Source organism: Paroedura picta, chromosome 8 (genome assembly GCF_049243985.1).
Source record: "Paroedura picta isolate Pp20150507F chromosome 8, Ppicta_v3.0, whole genome shotgun sequence".
Classification (NCBI taxonomy): Eukaryota; Metazoa; Chordata; class Lepidosauria; order Squamata; family Gekkonidae; genus Paroedura; species Paroedura picta.
This window is the reverse complement of record NC_135376.1, coordinates 19,781,923-19,802,174: the sequence shown is the minus strand read 5'-3', so window position 1 is coordinate 19,802,174 and position 20,252 is coordinate 19,781,923. Positions and strand designations below refer to the sequence as shown.

Sequence of the window (20,252 nt, the reverse complement as noted above, 5' to 3'; positions counted from 1 at the left end):
AATGAATGGTAATTTGGGGAGATCTCCAGGCCCCGCCTAGTCGTTGGCATGCCCGCATAGCCATTACAAATTTCATTTACTTTTAGTTCTGAAGATGAGGGCAGTTGATGCATTGATACTGGAATGTCTGCATTCATTTAACGTGGTATGTTAATATTTAAGCTTTGGCTGGTTAAAAAAAATACAATTGCTAAACAACGGGCAAGAAAAATAGTGCTTTCACATAGGTTAATGGACTATGATGTGTAAATCCCTGCAAATGTTGCATACATTTATACTGAGAAATGCTCTACCTCTCTTAACAATATCTGCTGAAAGTAAACATTTTGATTCTATGCTAAGGTGACCAGATTTCAACATCGGTAAAGCGGGACACCATTGACCGGGGGGGGGTGTGTGTGTGTTCTTGATTAAAATTTGGTCTACCTGGAGCAACAAAATTTTTCATAGAAAGCAAAAATAATATTGTAATATATATATATATATACCAGCTGTGCAAAAGAGCAAGAGGCCGGGTACTTTTATAACGAATGAGGGCGGGGGCCGCTCCACGTCGGCAGAGAAGCGCTGCGCGTAGCGGAGCCCGACGTTGACGTTGCTTTCCCGCCTCACCTCTATGGCCCGCCAGGAACGGCGGCCGGGCAAGGCCTCACGTGACGGTCGGGGGGGGGCAGTCATGTGCGCGGGCCGTCACGTGATCGCTTGCAGGCGAGCGGAGCCGTGCCGCGCCGCAGAGGGGAAGATGGCCGGGCTGGCGGAAGAGGAGCAGGCGCTGCTGGGCGAGGAGGAGCCGGCGCCGGTGCGGGAGGCGCCCCCTCCGCGGAAGCCGCTCCCGGCTCTGTGCGACCCGCAGCGCCTGGCCCATCGGCTGGTGGTCCTGGCGCTCATGTGCTTCTTGGGCTTCGGTGAGGAGATGGGGGCGACGGGCCGGGGCAGCCGGCTGCTCTGCCTCCTCTCGGGGCCGCTCCCCTGGCGAATGGGCGCGGGACTGGGGCGCGGCAGGCTCCCAGATGGCAGGGCAGGAACCCCCTCCGGCCGCCTTGCCCGGGCTCTCCGCTCATTCAAGCCAAGGACCGCAGGGGGTTTACTGGGGACAGAAAGAGGAAGCGGCGCCAAAGACCGGGGAGGGAAGCTCATGGATGTGGGGGGGGTGAGCAGCCCTGAGCCCGCCTTTAGCTGGGAAGGGCGGAGTAGGACTCCAAAGTATTAAGTAAATAAATAGTTGCTGGAGCTGCAGGTTTTAAATCCTCCTCCCTTCCCCCATCAGGGCTTGAATGAGTTTTTTTTTAAATTAAGTATGTGCATGTTTCCTCTGGATCGGGGTAAACCTTGCTTGTGGTTCTCAGTTTAAAGAAAGCTGTCCAACGTGGCAGTCCTTTGAAAAAGGGTTGTCGGGGGGAGAGTTTTATGGATGCTGTAGAACAGGGGTAGTCAAACTGCGGCCCTCCAGATGTCCATGGACTACAATTCCCAGAAGCCCCTGCCAGCGAATGCTGGCAGGGGCTTCTGGGAATTGTAGTCCATGAACATCTGGAGGGCCGCAGTTTGACTACCCCTGCTGTAGAAGATAGAGGGGCCAAAAGGCAAGTAAGTTGGGCTTGGTAGGGTTGTCTGGTCTTGGTGGGGAAATACCTGAAGAGTTTGAGGGTGGAGCCTTGGAAAGGTGGGTTTTGGGTGGGCTTCAGGGTACTGTGCCATAGACTCCACCGAAGCGTCTGTTTTCTAGGGGAACTGACCTCTGTTGCCTGGAGATCAATTGTAATAACAGGAGAACCTCTTGCCCCATTGGGAGGTTGGCAAACCTAGTGTTCAGTTAAACCAATCCTGGAATAGTCCTAGAAGCTAAAATAGCTCAGCTGATGCTATGAGAAGACAAGACTTCCTGGAAAAGATAATAATGCTAAGAAGATATGCGATAACTTGATTCAAAGAAAATTACAGCCTCCATAAATTGGTTTCAATGTGATGGCACAACATGCAAACATAATATGTAGCAAATTAACACAAAAGTAGTAAAGTGACTGAATGAATGTGACTTCAGGGAAGTGCATTGTCTAAACACAAATGAATGCATCAGGTTCTTCAATTCCCTTATTTGCTTTTCTTGCTGAGACTCAAGGCAGACTGTACATTTTAAAAAAGTAATGCAATAAAGTTAGATTACAACATTTTAAAGAACTGCCTTAATTTTTCAGACATTATAACTATTTTCTTTATAAAAAGGCCAGAGGACTTCTGTTTAGTTTTTTTAAAAGAAATCCAGTCACCTTCTTTGAAAATTAAATTCAATTTCATGATAAGCGAAGTAGGAAGTTCTTTTGACCAAAAATTTGTGATGTCTTCAAGCAAGATGCAGACTAATTGCTATTTTAAGTTTTTTTGGGATCTGAAATGCTTTACAGTTCTTAATTTATATATCTTAAATTTCTGTACAGGCAGCTATTTCTGTTATGACAACCCAGCAGCTCTGCAAACTCAAGTTCAAGGGGTGAGTGGGGGGAAATGTCAATATGTTTACCTTTTTCCCTTGTGCAGAAAAGATATTTCTAGAAATTTCTAAAAGAGCCCATTTATATCGGTTGAGCTTGCTAAAAACCACCTTTCCCTCACGCCTGGTTAAAATGCTTGTTTTAACAGTGAAAAGTTTACAACACTCTGTAATTAGTCCTCATCTTTGTTTTTTGAAACTGAACCAATTGCAGAGTTCTTTCAACCCTCACTTGTTAAATTTGCTTTCTTCTGGTGATAAAGTTGTGCAAAAATAGACCTCTCAAAGATATGTACACACTTCCTATTGAATGTGAAGCTGTTTATACATTTCCTATTGAATACATGATTGGTTCCACCAGTCATAGAGAAGCAGCTGTGTTTTTTAATCTATACAGTACCCAAGCTAGATTTACCAAATATGCAGCTTCTGAGAATTATCCTCGCCTTCAGATCATGGTTTGTTATTTCCAAACCTGCCTTAACAGTCATGACTTCTCTTCAGTCAGGTTATCCCAAGGCTCTGGTTTCCTTCTGAGAAAACATTATTACCATTACCTGCTCTCTTGGCTTCTGAATGGTAGGAGACAGAATGTCAGAGTCAGAGCCCTGACTTGGTTCCCAGTTTTTGACCTAGAAACGAAGGGAATCCAGACACTGTCAAGTGTAGGGTTGTTTCAATACGGAGAATGCCGTTACAGTAAATCAGACCTTTGGTTCATGAGTCAGTATTGTCTATTCAGATCAGCGGTGGTTCATATCACCTGGTCTCTGATTCTTTCCACTGGAAATGCCAGAGATTGCATGCTAAACAGATGCTCAGCCTCTGAGTCATGGCCCTTCTGAGCACAGTGGTAGAGGAGAAGGAAAACTACAGCTAGCAATAAAAGGGAAAGGAAGAGAGAAATAGGCAAGCAAGTTATTTTCAGGGTGCTCATGACACTACTCATGGGGTTCGCACCTAACAACAACATGACACCAAAATTCTGTTCTGAGTGACTTGAAAGAACAAGAGGGTATTAATTAATATATAATAAAGAAAAATACATGAAATTGTCGTTCTTGTGGAGTAAGGCTTCAACAAGGGGAAGTTTCTGTGAAAACATACCTTCACATCCTGTTTCCTTCATTCTGCTACAAAAGGTTGATTTGTTCTACTTGTGTGGAATGTCTTCTTCTAGTACTGGTGGACGCTCGGAGGGGGCTGTGCCACACATGGACTGTTTACACACTGGAGGTTTCATGCCAGGCTGCAGGCTGGCGCTTTAGTCGTGGCAGGTTGCCCCACCTCTTCCTGCACCCAGACAGGGGAGAATTTGGCCTGGTGCGCCTCATCCGCCCCTGATTTGTGCTCCTGCACGGGAGCTGGGGCAGTGAAGTTCCCAGTGCGTAAACGGTCATGGTGAGGCATATCCCTTGGACTTCCAGACAGTGAAATAAAACATGCAGGAATCCTGATCCAAGTGCTAATCTCTTGTAGTTGGTAACTCTGACAGATCTCTGGATTAGATCTTTAGCCTAGGGATGAAAAGCAGCTTCATCTGATGGATGTTCCTATATGAGTCTTTTGTAGGTCAAGGTATGCTAAACTTAAAAAAATTATGTCCTTTTCTATTTAGGATATGAAAGTAAACAGTGCTCAGTTTATGGCACTGTATGCCTGGTATTCCTGGCCGAATGTGATCCTCTGTTTCTTTGGAGGCTTTCTGATTGACAGAGTATTTGGAATAAGGTAAGTACATAAACCGTTACTGTTCAAAAAATAATGCTATCACTTTAACTTAAAAATGATTGTGTGATAAGCTGATGGTTTTCGTAGATGGAATGAACGAAAACCTTTCAGCCTCTGGAGCTTAGAGGCTGAGAAAATCAACTGTGTTGAAACCAACATACATTATTGCCCAAAGACAGATTGGCATCTTGGTGCAGAATTTATTCCTTATCAAAGTGCTGTTTTATCTGGATTATGATTAGGACTGATATAAGGACTGCAGCAAGATAATGTGTGTGAAATGCTTTGAACTGAAAGCACTCTAGAAATGTAGAGTTGTAGACACAGGTTTATCTTTATTTTTTCTCCCTTGCTTTTTAAAAATAGTATACAAACGAGTTCCAGCTTTTCAGTTGTGTTATTATCTTTGTATGTTTTACGTTGATATTTGCTTATAATCTTAAAGTAGTTTGAACTTTCTTACAGGTGGGGCACAATAATATTTAGCATCTTTGTCTGTGTTGGGCAGGTAGGTTAAAAGAAATAATGTTCATGGTTTGTTCAGTGGCTAATTAAAGAAAAGGCATAGATGCATTCATTCCAAAGAACTCGCAAAACTTTCATATTTAATTAACCTGATTTTTGAAGCAAGCTCTGGCTTGAATCTTGGTAGATTTGTGAGCAGGGCTGTTCTTGTGGAGCAGAACTTTTCCTGCCTCCCTTTCCTGCTGCAGCTCTTTGAAAATCTATTCCGGGGAGGTGGGTGGAGCACATGGGGAACAAAATGAAGCAGGAGAGTGGGAAATTGATGCCTGTTCCTCTTTGGCACAGGGCTGTTACATTGTTTTTCAGCTATTCAATTGAAATGTGATATTTAATTTCTTTTTTGTAGGTGATCTTCGCTTTAGGAGCAGTATTTGATGCTTTTTGGCTGATGGAAGCTGGACGGTTTGTATTTGGGTAAGTTCATATGTTGAAGTAGCAACATACTGCAAGCCCACTTGCAAAGATGGGCAGTTTATAAATATAATAATAATAATAATAATAATAATAATAATAATAATAATAATAATAATAATAATAATAATATCTGCCACTGTCTTTTTTCTTTTTCACTAAAGCATGTTAAATCTGTCCTATACTAGACCTTATAAAAAGTTATAAAAATATGACACTGTCTTGCACAGAGTTGGGCCACAGATCATCTCGTTCAATGTAGCCTCCTTGGGCTGGCAGGCAATCTCTAGGGTTCCAGGCAGAAGAAAGATATTTTTTGCTCCTGGTGCCTGAAATTCTTTTAACTGGAGATCCCACATTTTGAAACTGGGATCTTCAGCATGCAAAGTGCTCCTTATTTACTTCATTTATATCCTACCTTTGACTCTGGTGGGGACCCAAAGGCAACTCACTTAATCCTCTGTGGCACATTATCATCACAACAGCCCTGTGAGGTAGGTTAAGATGAGATGGTGACTGGTTCAGCGCAAGTTTCCATGATAGTGGGAATTTGAACCTGGGTCTGCCAAAGGCAAGTCTGACACTGTTAATCACTGCCCTGGCACGATCTCCACCCTTGGGCCTCATTAGGTTACAGTTCAGATGAGATTTGAACCAGTGATGTCCTAAGAAAAAATCCTCTTAGTTAGTGCCGCGCACTAGTTAGCGGGTCCTTAATTTTGAATCTGACAAATCTAGATTACTTTCCTTTTGATTTTCTTGTACTGCCCAAGGTAAAAAAAGAAGTTCACACCAAAAGCTAACATATTGCTCTAATGTCTAACAGCAGCGTTGTTATGCATGTTGCTTCACGCATCTGAATTCATGAACCTCCATCTGCTTCCTTCAGAATTGGTGGGGAGTCCTTAGCAGTGGCCCAAAACACCTATGCTGTCAGCTGGTTTAAAGGAAAAGAATTAAATCTTGTGTTTGGACTACAACTCAGCATGGCTCGGATTGTAAGTATAAAAATCATGTTTTTGTTCTTCCCATTATAATTACCGCTGTACATTTATTTGTACATTTTGCCGGCTGTGTTAATTAGGGTTGGAAGAACTCCAGCGATTACCTAGGCAGACACATTTTAAGGGGGACACCTGATATGCCACTGTGCAAATTCACAGGACCTGGAAAAATTGATGGAAAGTAATCTTGGTGGATGTACAGGATGCCAGGGCTTGAGTCCTAAAGTCACACAGACAGTGAGACCATTTGTCTCCCAACAAGATTGAAGTAATTTACTGGAGGGCCTTCATATTTCTTGAGGTCTCAAACGGCACCCGAAAGGCCAGTGTTTTCTTCTGTTAAGGTGGCTCAGGCTTGTAAATGTACTTCAGATACAGAAATATCCACAGCATCAGTACAAAATGCTATGTTTTCATATATTTGGTTGTAGCCTGGTTCTTAACTGTGGAATATTTGGCCTTATTACAAACATTTGTCACACTGGTTCAGATGTGCTAGCTAGTTCACACTGGTCTGCTTAGTTCAAAACCATCTCCAGCAAACTCCCTGTAGATTCTGTAAAGCAAAGGCAAGATCTCCCTGTAAGTGTTCCCGGCATCTGACACTAAAGTAGCCCTGAAGTGGTACTATTTTAAGTTTTGCAACTCATAGCTGCAGATCCATCCTTTATGTAGGGCAGGATGCTGTTCCCATTGGCTGCAGAGGAAAGGACGCGCAGTAATGGGTTTAAACTACAAGTACAACGATATAGGCTAGATATCAGGAAAAAGTTTTTCACAGTCAGAGTAGTTCAGCAGTGGAATAGGCTGCCTAAGGAGGTGGTGAGCTCCCCCTCACTGGCAGTCTTCAAGCAAAGGTTGGAGATACACACTTTTCTTGGATGCTTTAGGATGCTTTGGGCTGATCCTGCGTTGAGCAGGGGGTTGAACTAGATGGCCTGTGTGGCCCCTTCCAACTCTATGATTCTATGAGTCTATGTATTTTCCACACTCTCTCCCTTGACCATTTTACTGGAGGGTTAGTGGGAATTCAATTGTATATAAATCAAACTCCATCTGTTCCTGTCTGTTAGGTTGGATAATCAAAATCTTCAGCTCGAGTTAGACATGTTTTCTGTTTACTGAGAATTAGGGGTGTATAAGCTGCCCCCCCCCATACATGCTATTTTTTAGATTTAGGTATGTTGATCCTGAAAACATCAGTATTTCCTGATATTTCTGAATTCAAATACCAGTGTGGTATTTGGATTTGATAAATACTTGGGAATGAATTTTTTTTCAGCTTCATGAATCTGAGTCATTTAAAGGGACTGAGATCCCTTTTATTGCCTCTGTGTCAGAATTTACTCCAAGCCACATGACTTGAAGTAAAGTGAGGCAGTTAAAGGGTATTTTCGAGATTTTTCAGGCTTGTCTATTTTGGTAGCTGTAATTTTTCAAAAAAATTGTATCTGGTTGAAATAACATTCCCAAAACACTGATAAGGTTTTTTCTGTTTTTTTCTTGGCTTGGTTTAGCTGAATACATGCCCCTATTGAGAACGTTAGCTCACAATATAAGTAGAACGAAATGAAATGGATAGAGCTCCTTGAAGTAAAATTTATGGAGCTGAGAGTTCAAATTCAAAACTAGATCTGTCCGTGTTTAATGTTTGTTCACAGGATACCCTTGGCAAAATATCCATACTTCGAATCTTAAGAAATAGACATTATAGACGTCATTTATTTCTTATGGTTATTCTTTTTTCCTCTGAAAATGTTGAAGATAGCGTTACTGAGGTTGATCATCTCTTCCTAGGGGAGCACCGTGAATATGAATATCATGGGATGGGTGTACTCCCGAATACAAGATCTGATGGGTTCTACAGGTCACACTACTCTTGGGGTAGTGCTCTTGATAGGTTAGTAAATACTTTAAGTGATACTGAATCTGTGAGACCACCTAATGTTTCTGTATTGTGATGTGATTGGAAGATGGTGTGCCTCTGGGTGAAAGAGTATGCTGGATTAGATGGACTGCCTGTCTGAGCCAGCATTGCTTTTCTTAGGTTCCTTGAACACATACAAACCATGGTTGTTTTACATTCATTCATTCATTCATTCATTCATTCATTCATTCATTCATTCATTCATTCATTCATTCATTCATTCATTCATTCATTCATTCATTCATATTTAGATTCATATACTGCCATTACCAGTGGGCTCATAGTGGTTTACAGACAATAAAAGAGTAAAAACATAATAAATCCTATAATTTCCCTTTAAAACTTTTCTACAACTATAAGAGAGAATAGATTTTCCTGCTTCCTTGTCATAGCCCTTTCCTTATTTAATTGGGTGGGGCAAGTAGGTAACAGAAGTGACTGATCAGATAATTCAGAAACTCTATATCCCTCTCTGACCAATGCTCAAGCTGCCTTTCTGTCATTCAGATCAAGGCTGCTATGGAACTGCAGCAAATCGAGAGCAAATGCTGGCCAGGGTAGCAGCTGAAAACTCGTTCAGGAATGGGAACTGCTGGCAACACCTGTGTGACATTACTGAACAGCATCTCCTTTGCTGGAGGTCACTGTACTCAGTGCTGTAAACAAGCCCTCTGTGGTCTGTGGTTCCTGACATAGTACCCATCATTACTGTACTGTGCTGAACAATTAATCTGGTAAATCTATAGCCGAATTGCACTGCCACCCAGGTCGAGCTGGAAGCCTTGCTTCAAATTTGGCCCTTCTGCACTGCACCTCTTTTTGCTCAGTAGCCACCCATTCTATGAGTGGCTTTATTTCAGTCCGGCTGTCTGTGGACAGCATCGTCCTCATCAAATGCCTTTGAAGCAGCAGCACTTCAGGTGCGTGATGTGGAGCCTGCCTGTGCCATGAGACAAGCTGCCGGCACACATGGCCAGATGTTGCTCTGATTTCACAGCTGGCTCTGCAAGCTAATGTGTAATGTTAGAAGTGCAGTCCGTGGCATTTGATCCATTGTGGGTGTTTCAGTTCTTTAAGCCGTCCCACAGTTAGTTCCTGGATGCTGCTGCGTGCCAGCCAGAACTTCCCTTGCTTGCTCTTATTGGAGGCTCCTGCTGCCACAGGTTACAGCGCTCTCTTACTTTGCAGGTGGCGTGACGTGTATCTTTTCGTTACTCTGTGCTCTCTTTTTGGCTTACTTGGACCGAAGAGCCGAGAAAATTCTTTCTAAAGAGCAGGGGAAAACTGGTAAGTGAGCATCAGTCTTCAGTAACAAGGTAAACCTTGTCTGTTCTTGTTACAAAAGGAACCACCTGCATCAAGTTTAACTCTTATGAATGCAGTGGGTAGCTGTGTTGGTCTGAAGCAGCATGATAAAACAAATTCAAAGTCCAGTGGCACCTTTAAGACCAACAAAGATTTATTCAAGGCGTGAGCTTGTCAGTGCAAGCACTCAAAAGCTCACCCCTTGAATAAATCTTTGTTGGTCTTAAACAGGGGTAGTCAAACTGCGGCCCTCCAGATGTCCATGGACTACAATTCCCAGGAGCCCCTGCCAGCGAATGCTGGCAGGGGCTCCTGGGAATTGTAGTCCATGGACATCTGGAGGGCCGCAGTTTGACTACCCCTGTCTTAAAGGTGCCATTGGACTCTGATTTTGTCTTATGAACGCTTCATTGAACCATTCCTTTGAAGTGTAGCTTACTAAACCTGACGTCTGTGTTTCTTTTTTCTCAAGGTGAAGTGATTAAGCTAACTGATGTGAAAGATTTCTCGTTGTCCCTCTGGCTCATATTTATCATCTGTGTTTGTTATTATGTGGCTGTCTTCCCATTCATCGGACTCGGAAAGTAAGTGCATGTCTTGCAATGCCTTTCCCATTGTTCTTTTTGGCGTGTTGCAGAATGTTGGCGGTTTATCATACAGGTCTACTCTCCATTTAGCACTCCCTTGTATAAATAAGCATTTCCTACATAGAAACATAGAGTTGGAAGGGGACCTCCAAGGTCATTTAGCATTTGCTGGCAGGGGTTCATGAGAATTGTAGTCCATGAACATCTGGAGGACCACAGGTTGACTACCCCTGATTTAGTCCAACCCCCTGCTTAATGCAGGAAATTCACAACTACCTTCCCACTCACAGTGACCCCAAGTCCATGTCCAGATGATGCCCCTCCAAATCCCCCCCACAGAACCCCTGGTCAGTCTGGTCTGGAGAAAATTCACCTCCTGACCCCAAAATGGTGATCAGCATTTCCCTAGGCATGCAAGGAAGGGCCACAAAAGCCCAGCTCAGACACAATCCTTCTGCCCACCCACTCACAATTTGCCTGAGTTCACAAAATCAGCACTTCTGTCTGATGGCTATCTAGCCTCTGCTTTAAAACTTCCAAAGAAGGTGAACTGACCACCTCCTGAGGAAGCCTATTCCACTGAGGAACTGCTCTCAGGAACTTCCAGATATTAAGCTGAAAATTCTGTCACGTACTTGTCTTTAACATATTTCCAGAATGGTCCGCTTGGCAAAACCAGTACACTATGGCCTTAACATAGCCATGAGAAGTCACATTAGAAGTAGCACAACACTGATAGCTTCATGTGGAAACTGTAGTGATGGTCATGGAGAGTTTTCTGACTTGGTAATCTAGTCTTTGTGTTCCCATTTCCCCCTCTGAAAAACTTTAGGTTAAATTTTTCTATAAAGTATAATGCTGGTTGTGTTTGCACCCACAGACCTAGCTAATAGTAAGTTATAGTAGCCATCAGGCCCTCTAAACGTGACTTTTGTCTGTAGATTGATACAGAGAAGTATATTATTTGGTTCATATGGAAAGCAATGCTGGGCTTTCTGCTGTAGATCTCTGCCAGGCTCAGCTCTGTGACTGGCATAAACTTTATGCACTTGCTTACTTAGCACAGTTTCTTCTACTGGTATTGAGGGTTGACAGAGGACTCTGGTGGGGCATTGAAAATTTCAATTTGAAACCTTATTACAACCACTGGGAATCCTGTTTAAACTCCCTCCTCTAAACCTCCTTTCCACCAAGCTGTGCTTCAGCAAAGACAGACTTTTCCTCATCTGAAGAAGTACCCCACTGGGTTATGTCTTTCTCAGTTGAGGAAAGATGGTTTTAGATGGGCAGCTGTCTTGGAACGAAGCAGCAGAACAAAGTTTGAGTCTGGGGCGCCTTGGAGACCTAGAAATTTTTTTCAAGAAGTGTGCCTGTATACGGAACCTTATACCGTGAATAGAACTTTGTTGGTCTTAAAAGTGTTACTCGACTCAAACTTGGATCTGCTGAGGGAAGACTTGGTGGAAGAGAGTCATAGGACTATGTTTGGGAATTGCATTGTCTCCAGCAGGACTCCCCTGGCTGTGCTTTAACCTTTTAAAAATGATCTTACGACAGGCTAGAGTGGGTTTTTGTGGGAAGGGGTAGGGTAGTCTGTTTTTCACAAACCAGGCATGCGCTTATAAAACTTTCTTCTTGGTATTTGCAGGGTTTTCTTTATTGAGAAATTCAAATTTTCTTCCCGAGAAGCAAGTGCAATCAACAGGTAAATATTTCAAAATGCTTTGGGGGGTCAGGGTGTCTCGGTGCTGTTTGTTCTGGAGTACCTTCTGGGCCTGGACCCATGACAGACACAGGGATCGGATGCACCCCAATTGGATTGTGCAAAGCCAGAAAATCTGGCTCTTCCATTTCACATGTCTTTGTGTTTTCCAAACTCTTTTTCTTTTTTTTACTGAAGCAAGTTATATCCCCAGCCTTTCAGAGCATAGAGAATGCTGAGAAGCATTTATTTATGTATTTAAAATATTTATATACCTGTGTTTGTCTCAGGACTCAAGGCATGTAACAGCAATTTAATAAAACACATACATAACTAAAAACGTCTCATGCCCCAACCAGCAGGATATTCACCCTCCCCCCCACCTTTGCCCAAGCTCTTAACAGAGTCTTTCAACAGAGTCTTTCAGCAGAATTGCATACCATGTGGGTACAAAGAACAATCAAAGTGGGGGCCTCTTCCATCTGGCATCACCTCCATCGTATCAGCTTTGGTTTGTTTTCTCTCAGCTACTTGATCATTCTGACATTGGGCCAGTGTGGGGAATGCAGTGGACTTTTGTGTAGTTCTTTTGGACTTTAGCCCTAGTGGTGCTAGGTACCTTGAAGGAGCCACTCCAGCTACCTGGAAAGCAACTTTGGAGCCTTAGAGGAATTTTGAAAGCTGTTTGTGATGTGACATGGATGCTTTCAATTCCAAAGGGAAAAAGTGATAAAACCACACTGGGATTCATCCTTTTGGATGTCATTTGAGTGACTTTTTTGATCTTGCCCTGTTGGCAGAAGCAAAGGCAGATGCTTTAAGCTTGTCTTAAGGGAATGAAATACTCTTCTTGACTTTTTAAAAATGTAGATGATAAGCTACTCCAAAAGGAATCCATAACACTCTCGAGGCCAAGGACCTCCAAGGTGGCCTTCTCAGAAGTGCTGCCTGTTCCACATGCAGGCACAAATTAGGACAGGCACCATTTAGGAGTCTCAGTGAGTGGTTGAGATGATGGGGTAGGGCGGAAGGGTTAAATCTGTTAGGCACCGGGATGCTTTCTTGGAACAAGCAGGACTTGTACAAAAGAGACGGCCTCCACTTGTCCTGAGAAGGAACCAGGCTGCTGATGCTTAAAATCAAAACAGTGACGAAGGAGAGACAGAATCTATCCAGTGGCTTAATTATGCATAAGAAGATAAAAAGTCTCTTATGTCATTTATTTAGACTTTGACTCTGCCAAAACGGTCTCTAGATTCATTTGTTTCCCATTTTCAGTCTGGCTTTCGTCAGTGGCAATGAGTCCGTCCTTGTTAATGTTTGAATATAATGAGGCAAATGCTCCTGTATAATGGAGAGTCAAGGCTGTGAGCTTAATATTCTGCATGAAAGAAAATGGTTTGCAGATTACATCAACTGTTTGCAGTAAAAACATACTTTGCTATTGTCAGGAGGCTACCAATTATGCATCTGGTGATTTCTAACACTCTGCATTCTAATAAAACATGGCTGTTTCGCTCCCTGGACTCTCAGAAAATATACAAAGGAACCAAAGTAGTTGAAGGAAGAAATCCCTATGAAGCTGGCCCCATTTCCGACACCAAGAATTGTAGCCTGATCCTGTGGGTCTTTTGTAACAGCTGAACTTTCTGTTCCCTCCTCTTTTTAAAAACAGCATTGTGTATGTGATATCAGCACCCATGTCCCCCGTCTTCGGATTCTTGGTGGATAAATTGGGAAGGAACATTTACTGGGTTATTTGTTCCGTGGTGATGACTCTGGCTTCTCACATCATGTTGGCCTTTACTTTCTGGAACCCTTGGATTGCTATGGTGAGCGTTTCCCCTACCTTCGTTCCCCCAAACAGAGCAGTGCCTGTGTATGGACACCATCGGTCACATTTGAAACCACATGCATTGTGTTCTGAAAATATTCCTGTGAGAACAGGATGAAACAAGGTGTGTTTTTGTGCAGTGCTGTTCTGTCTCGCCCTCTCTTCCCCCCCTCCCCCCAGCAGTATAACATGGGTGCCCCCCAAACCATAAAACATCTCTGTGATTGTAGCAGTCCGTCCTGGGTTTTAGTGCCCCCAGTGTAAGTAGCCGAAGCTTTAATCAGAGGGAAGTAACTAAGTTATATGCTCTTGTATGTTGCATTCCTCCCTCTCCCGTTTCCCTTTTCCTCCTCCCCCCTCTCTTAACTGACCAGCTACTTTAAGTATCCCCAGTTTGGTGTGGTGGTTAGGAGCGCAGACTTCTAATCTGGCGAGCCGGGTTTGATTCCGTGCTCCTCCTCCACAAGCAACCAGCTGGGTGACCTTGGGCTCATCACAGCTCTGATAAAGCTGTTCTGACCGAGCAGTAATATCAGGGCTCTCTCATCCTCACCGACCCCACAGGGTGTCTGTTGTGGAGAGATGAAAGGGAAGGCGAACGTAAGCCGCTTTGAGACTCCTTCGGGTAGAGAAACGCGGCATATAAGAACCGACTTTTCTTCTTCATCTGGAGCAGGAGAGACTAGGGAAAACAGCCTTTGACTGCTGTGTGGGTAACTAGGTAGAAAAATGCAAAAAAGAGCAAGAGTCCAGTAGCTCCTCAAAGGCTTAACGGAATTTGTGGCAGCGTATGAGTGTTCTGCTCACTTCTTCAGGTACAACTGGAATCATCATCCATCCGTCCTTATGACTTGGCCGTTGCAGTTGCCCAATTACAGGCCTGAATGCATTAGGCTGAGGCGTAGTAGGCAAGGGGGAATCCACATTGGTGATGAGTCTGATTCAGGATGCTGATGATTTCTCCAAACCTGTCATCATTCGGCATCTGAAATCATCCAGTCTCCAGTCTGCCACAAATTTAGTCTTTAAGGTGTTCCTGCTGCAGATTGACTATCAGGGTGAACAATACCGTGGCATTTTATGGAGCCCCGGTAGGAATTCTGTATGGCAGTTGGACATAGCTCATGCCGAATGTGTTTATTCTAATGCTGTTTTTCTGCAGAGTTTGCTGGGAGTCGCTTACTCTCTGCTTGCCTGTGCCTTGTGGCCTATGGTGGCTTTCGTGGTCCCTGAACACCAGCTGGGAACTGCCTATGGATTGTAAGTCAAAATGATAGCAGAGTCTCGGTACTTTAGTGGAGAGCATCTGTCTTTTGAAGCCGTCGGTTTAGTAGCGCAGTGCATTGCTTCTCTGCAAGAGATTAGTTCATAGCTTCCTTCCGATTACTGTTGCCTCGGTTACTTTCCTTGGTGCAAATGTTCCAAAATACTTCTGGGACTTTTTAATTGATCTTGAGCCTGGCTTTCTGTGCCCACTACAGCATCTGTGTTCTGGCCAATGCTCTGTGACTGCTCGAATCAGGAAATGAGAATATAACAGGCCAAGAAAAGGGTGTCACCAGCATGCATGCCCAGATGTTGTCAGAGCATGAGAAAATTACAAGTCTCCTGCCTTCTGCTGCAGCCATTGTGCTGCCTCCTCTATCCTACAGTGTTTTTAAACATGGCAATAAATCACTTGTATATAATCTCTTGGTAGGTAGAGGGTGCCCTAAGTTTCCTGTGCCCTCTTCTCTGGTAGGCTTGCTTGAGAAAATGTCAATACCCAACTCTGGAACGATGGGAATGAGGAATTAATGTACTGCTTGCGCTTGAGCATGCTGCTGTTCAGGAGGGTGAGCCAGTTGGGTGTCATGGGAAGGGTATTCAGTATGGGAGACTGAAGTCCCCGCTCAGCCCTGAAGGTGGCCTTGGAGTCTTGGACCAGTTGCTCTCTCACTGCTTGGCCCACCTCCTAGGGCTGTTGTGAAACGAGAAACAGGAAGAGAAAACCATAAGCCTGGAGAGATGGTTGGTGGCACATGCTGTACTATTAATATGCTAATGTCCTTAACACGTTTTTAAAAATGAAGTTCTATTTGCAGTGCTGCCATCCACATGTTACTTAGTTGGCTATATTTTATTGTTTTTTTAAAATAGATTTTATGTTGTTATATTTATGGGAAACTACTTTGAATGTCTAGAGGAAGATGCTTCCTCAGTGAACACTTTCCCTTTTCAATAAAAAGGAATTTGGACTCCGTACGCTAATTGTCTTTCCAATGCTTTCCAGCATGCAGTCCATCCAGAACTTGGGTCTGGCGGTGATTTCCATAGCAGCTGGTACCATCCTGGATTCCCGGGGATACCTGTTCCTAGAAATCTTCTTCAGTGCTTGTGTGTGTAGTAAGTATTCAGCCTTTTGAGGGTACAGAACTCTCCTCTTGAGCAACAGCTCACAAATCAGGGCATTTCAGAAGGGGTTATGCTGATGCAGAAGTTATTTGTGGCTTCTGACCCTGGTTTTAGATATGTACGCTCGTGCATGCAACAAAGATTGCTTGGGACTTCATTCAAAGTGACTTCTATGTATCAAAATTTTTTTTTTCTGGATTTTGAAAGGATGTTTCCTGGGATGCAACACTCTGGTCTGAACTGAGGGAAGTCAGAGCTTTTGGTTGCTTCATATGAAGGATTTTCTTCCCACAGGGAAATAAACTGTGTGTAGATCAGGGGTAGTCAAACGGCGGCCCTACAGATGTCCACGGACTACAATTCCCATGAGCCCCTGCCACCAAATCCTGGCAGGGGCTCATGGGAATTGTAGTCCATGAACATCTGGAGGGCCACAGGTTGACTACCCCTGGTGTAGAACTTGCTGGTACTACAATCAGGACCATGGACAGCAGACCACAAGTGCTGGGAGCAAGGAGCACAAGGAGCAGCCAAAGCGAGCAGTAAGCCAGGAGTCCAGAGTCACCAGGGAATCCTTGCTGCTGTCCTGCTATTCTTCACAAAGAGAGTCTTGTTCTCTGTGCAGAGGGTCCTTCCAGAAACAAAAAATGGTGGCTCAAAAGGACCTAATTCAGCAAGACGGGCTCCCTGCCACAGAGGCTGACAGCTACTGCTTTAAGAGCTCCCTTTTGCAAGGTTTATTTAACTCTTTTTCTTCTCCTTTCAGTGTCGCTCATAGCTGTTGTCATGTTGTACTTCGTGAATCTCATCCAAGGTAAGTATCTTTTTTAACCAGTTGAAACTTGTGTGCGTTTATTCTCGGGGGCTGCAGCACAAATGATCTTTTTAGTTCACAATACGCACTGTAGTGATGGAAACTAATCCCTAGAATTAATTTTGTAATATTATTAGACGTTTACTTCTAAATGCCCTTAGCGTCTCATTCTCTGGGATAATACAGAGTTTTGCGCACTGACCCAGGGTAGAAATATCAATAACTGCTTCAAATCATGTTACGAACCTAACATCACGAAACTGCAGTCCACTTTCCCACTCTCCCTGGCCTAGATTTCCTTTTGTCCTCCATACTTTGTATCCAACAGCAATTCATTCTTTTTTTATTTCAAAAGTATGTTTTGTACTTTCTTCATCTGAAGTGACACTGGAAGATGGTGCACAGTCAGGTAGACTGCAGGACTAAAACTAACGAAAACGGTTTCAGTAGCTAAAGCCACAGTGAAAGTAAGCTTAAAAGCCTGGGCAGCCAAAGTGAAAACTAGCTGAAGGGAAAGGACCCACCCCCACCCCCCGCCAGAAGTCCAGTGTAAAAAAGACAGTTCCTAAACAGCTAGCAAAAGCTCCATCTTTGCAAACAACATAAAAGGCAGCAGTGAACTATCTCAACAACCTTTCCAGCTCAAGAACACCAGAAGAGCCTTGCTGGGTCAGACCAGTGGTCCATCTAGTCCACCATTCTGTCTCACATGGTGTGGCCAACTAGCTTTCCTGGAGGGCCAATAACAGGGCATTGAGGCCGAGGCTTCTTCCCATTGGTGCCTTCCGTGCACACTAGTATTTGGAGGCTTCCTGCCTCCGACCGTAGGGTCTCCCTTTAGTCACATTGCAGTAGCCACTTATGAACCTGTCCTCCATGAATCTAGTTAGCTCACTGGCCTGCTTGTGCAGCCCTGAAATCTTAACATTCACACATCCATTAAGGTGTGGGGCTGGAACTGTGCCCCCTTCCTCCAAAGCTGAGGCGAGAGTGTAATATGGGAGGAGGCCCTCCTTAACGCTCTGGACTGTTACCAGTTACTGAATCATGAATGCTAAGAGACTGCATTGCCGTTTGAGAGAAGCAGCCAAAACTAGGCTAGTTGGAGGCCCTCCTGGGTGTTGCTTTACCTTGAGAAGGCAGCAGTGCTGGATCCAGGAGTGTCTCTGGGCCACAAGTCTTCTCTTTCCAGGGACTATACAACCCTAGCCCCGGATTGTCCACCCCCCTCTTCCGAAATATTCACAGTTCAGTTTTGCTGCTACCATTTTGCTGTCTTTATTTCTCCACTTTGCTTTGTATTTCTTAAAGCTGTGTTGGGTATCTCATATACTTGGTGTAGACAGTTTGGCAAGGGTGTCAAAAGAGCCCTGAATGAATAATTCTGGATCCGGCTGAGTGGCCCAGGAAAGCTTACTCCATGGTTGGTTGCTTCTGATGGCAGTAGAACTCCTTGTTTATGTCATGATCGTATGAAAGTTTTGTGTTGGTTTTGATCAGTGTTTTCTTTCCCCATAGGGGGTGACCTGAACTGGTCTGCAAGGAGAAGGGAAAAATTTCAGAAGCTGGCTGTGTCAGAGTAAGTGTGCAGTTCACCGAAATTGCCTGTGGTGTGTCAAATGGGTTTGGAAGTCCAGTATAGTGAATGCCAGGACTGATGGAGCTGGATACTCCTTTCAGGTCTGTCCCACCAACCACATCTCCTGTCCACATGCTTCATTGGAGTGAAAGGGAGGCGTATCAGAGCACAGGGTTACTCTTCCATGCTTCTGGGTCGTGTCAGTCATGCTTTCGTGGGAGAGGCTCTAGGAGCTTGCAGGTCTTTGGAGTGTGAGGAAAGTTTGTTAGGATGGGAGGGGAAAACACTGCTTGCCACGGTCTTGATCTAATTAAGAGCCAGCTTGGTTGAAGGACAGCAGACTCTGATCTGGAGAACTGGGTTTGGTTCCTCTCTCCTCCACATGCAGCGAGCTGGTTGACCTTGGGCCAGTCACAGTTCTCTTAGAACTGTTATTTTTTAGAACAGTTCTCTCAGAGATCACTCAGCCCCACCTACCTCACAGGGTATCTGTTGTGGGCAGAGGAGGGGAAAGGTGTTTGCAAGCTGCTTTCGGATTCCTTAGGGTAGTGAAAAGTGGGGCATAAAAAACCCAGCCCTTCTTCTAATGTCACCCCCAAAGCCCTGTTTATTGCAAAAGGAAACATCTTTAGGAATTGGAGGAGGAGCAAAATTCAGGTCAGTGGATGGACTACATTGGCATACAATTCCTCTCCTCTTTAGCTCTGAAGAAAGAAAGACAGACAGGGAATTGCCACTGTCACTTTGCTCAAGCCAGAGTGGATGTTCCACCCTGGAAATAGTTGCCAGCCTTCTCTCGGGGTCACCCTTCTGCGCCGCCTCTTTAAGCATCCTCTGCATGGCTTCCCACTTCCAGTAGGCTATCACGTCTCTGACAAAATTAGCCAAGCTCTTGCAAGCCAGTTCCAGTCACTCTCTTGACATTTTTTTTTTCCAGATAAAACAAATCTCAATACGAAATATGACCCTGAATTGGGGAATCCCTTTGATCAGCAGCAGATCCAGAGGAAGAGTGGTGTGGTGGAGGTGCGCGTGCGTCTTGGCAGCTTGGTGCTTAACTCTTGGATGATCCAGACGATTGGAAAACATGGCAACGCCTGTTGGACCCTTTTGCATCTAAGAACGTGCACAAATTGGTCGCACTGGCATCGTTCTTGAAGGAGTCGGAGGGCAGCTGGCCCAAATCTCGTCTTTGTGCATCCGTACCTCATTGAAGAGTGTTGGTCACTACCGAACAGTCAGTATCTTTAAAATGTGGCCGGAGCTGTTGTTCTTTTAACTTCAACAACACTTAAAAATATTTGTATCTTCCCGCTGTGGATCTTTCACTTGCTACAGGAATGGTTCATTCTTGTGCGATTTCCTTATGTTCCAAGAAAGGGTCACTTTTCAAAATGCAGTGTTTTTTAATTGGTCACTGCAAAGGTTGCATTTTAATAAATCATGGTACTGAGTTTCCAGGCCCCCGAGGGCGTTCAATGAAATCCTTACCGCGATGGTTTCACAACCGTGGCAGTAACGGTTATGCAATTGGCCAAATTCATTGAAACAAAATCTTGGGCTGTTATTGAATCTCATGGTTTCAGGAGGCTCACCTCCTTTTTCTGTTTTTTTGTACTGGTAACTATATTCTTAAAGTTGTCAACGGTAAAAAATAATGGAAACACTTGATTTTGTCCCTGAAATTTTGATATTTATAAATAAATACTGGAGAAGAAGGCGACTGTCTCTTATTGTCTCTTGGCTTGATATGGCTTGATCTGTCCTCCTTCACACTCAGCCGTGCCCTTGCGCTAGCTGCAGCAGCATCCAGCAGACCTTCTTGTTCATCTCACTGCTGACACATGTGCACTACCAGCATTCCCTTTTCCAGAGCAGAAAGACTCCTTTGGGTAGAGAAAAGCGGCATAATAAGGACCAACTCTTCTGGGTAGCAGCCTTTCATATCACC

General features: G+C 44.1%; 1 protein-coding gene across 2 annotated transcripts; it reads left to right on the top strand.

Annotated features, from left to right (window-relative positions):
- The first annotated feature begins 672 nt into the window (after positions 1–672).
- MFSD1 (major facilitator superfamily domain containing 1) lies at positions 673–20,019 on the top strand. Of its 2 annotated transcripts, XM_077348579.1 has the most exons (16): positions 675–905; positions 2,436–2,488; positions 4,107–4,219; positions 4,685–4,727; positions 5,091–5,158; positions 6,045–6,153; positions 7,957–8,059; positions 9,275–9,373; positions 9,864–9,975; positions 11,627–11,683; positions 13,356–13,512; positions 14,677–14,774; positions 15,787–15,899; positions 16,675–16,722; positions 18,241–18,301; positions 19,239–20,019. In XM_077348579.1, the coding sequence occupies exons 1-16, from the start codon at positions 677–679 to the stop codon at positions 19,240–19,242; spliced, it is 1,467 nt and encodes a 488-aa protein (XP_077204694.1). In that variant the 5' UTR covers positions 675–676; the 3' UTR covers positions 19,243–20,019. The 2 variants fall into 2 exon arrangements, with proteins under 2 accessions (XP_077204696.1, XP_077204694.1); XM_077348581.1 differs by lacking the exon at positions 19,239–20,019 and having other exon boundaries at positions 673–905; positions 18,241–18,305.
- The last annotated feature ends 233 nt before the right edge of the window (positions 20,020–20,252 follow it).

Bases quoted from the DNA above. Each gene is read 5' to 3' on its own strand.
- MFSD1 (XM_077348579.1), top strand. From the start codon at position 677: ATGTGCGCGGGCCGTCACGTGATCGCTTGCAGGCGAGCGGAGCCGTGC. The intron at 6,154-7,956 runs GTAAGTATAAAA...ATCTCTTCCTAG, and splicing joins AACTCAGCATGGCTCGGATT to GGGAGCACCGTGAATATGAA. The intron at 9,976-11,626 runs GTAAGTGCATGT...TGGTATTTGCAG, and splicing joins CCATTCATCGGACTCGGAAA to GGTTTTCTTTATTGAGAAAT.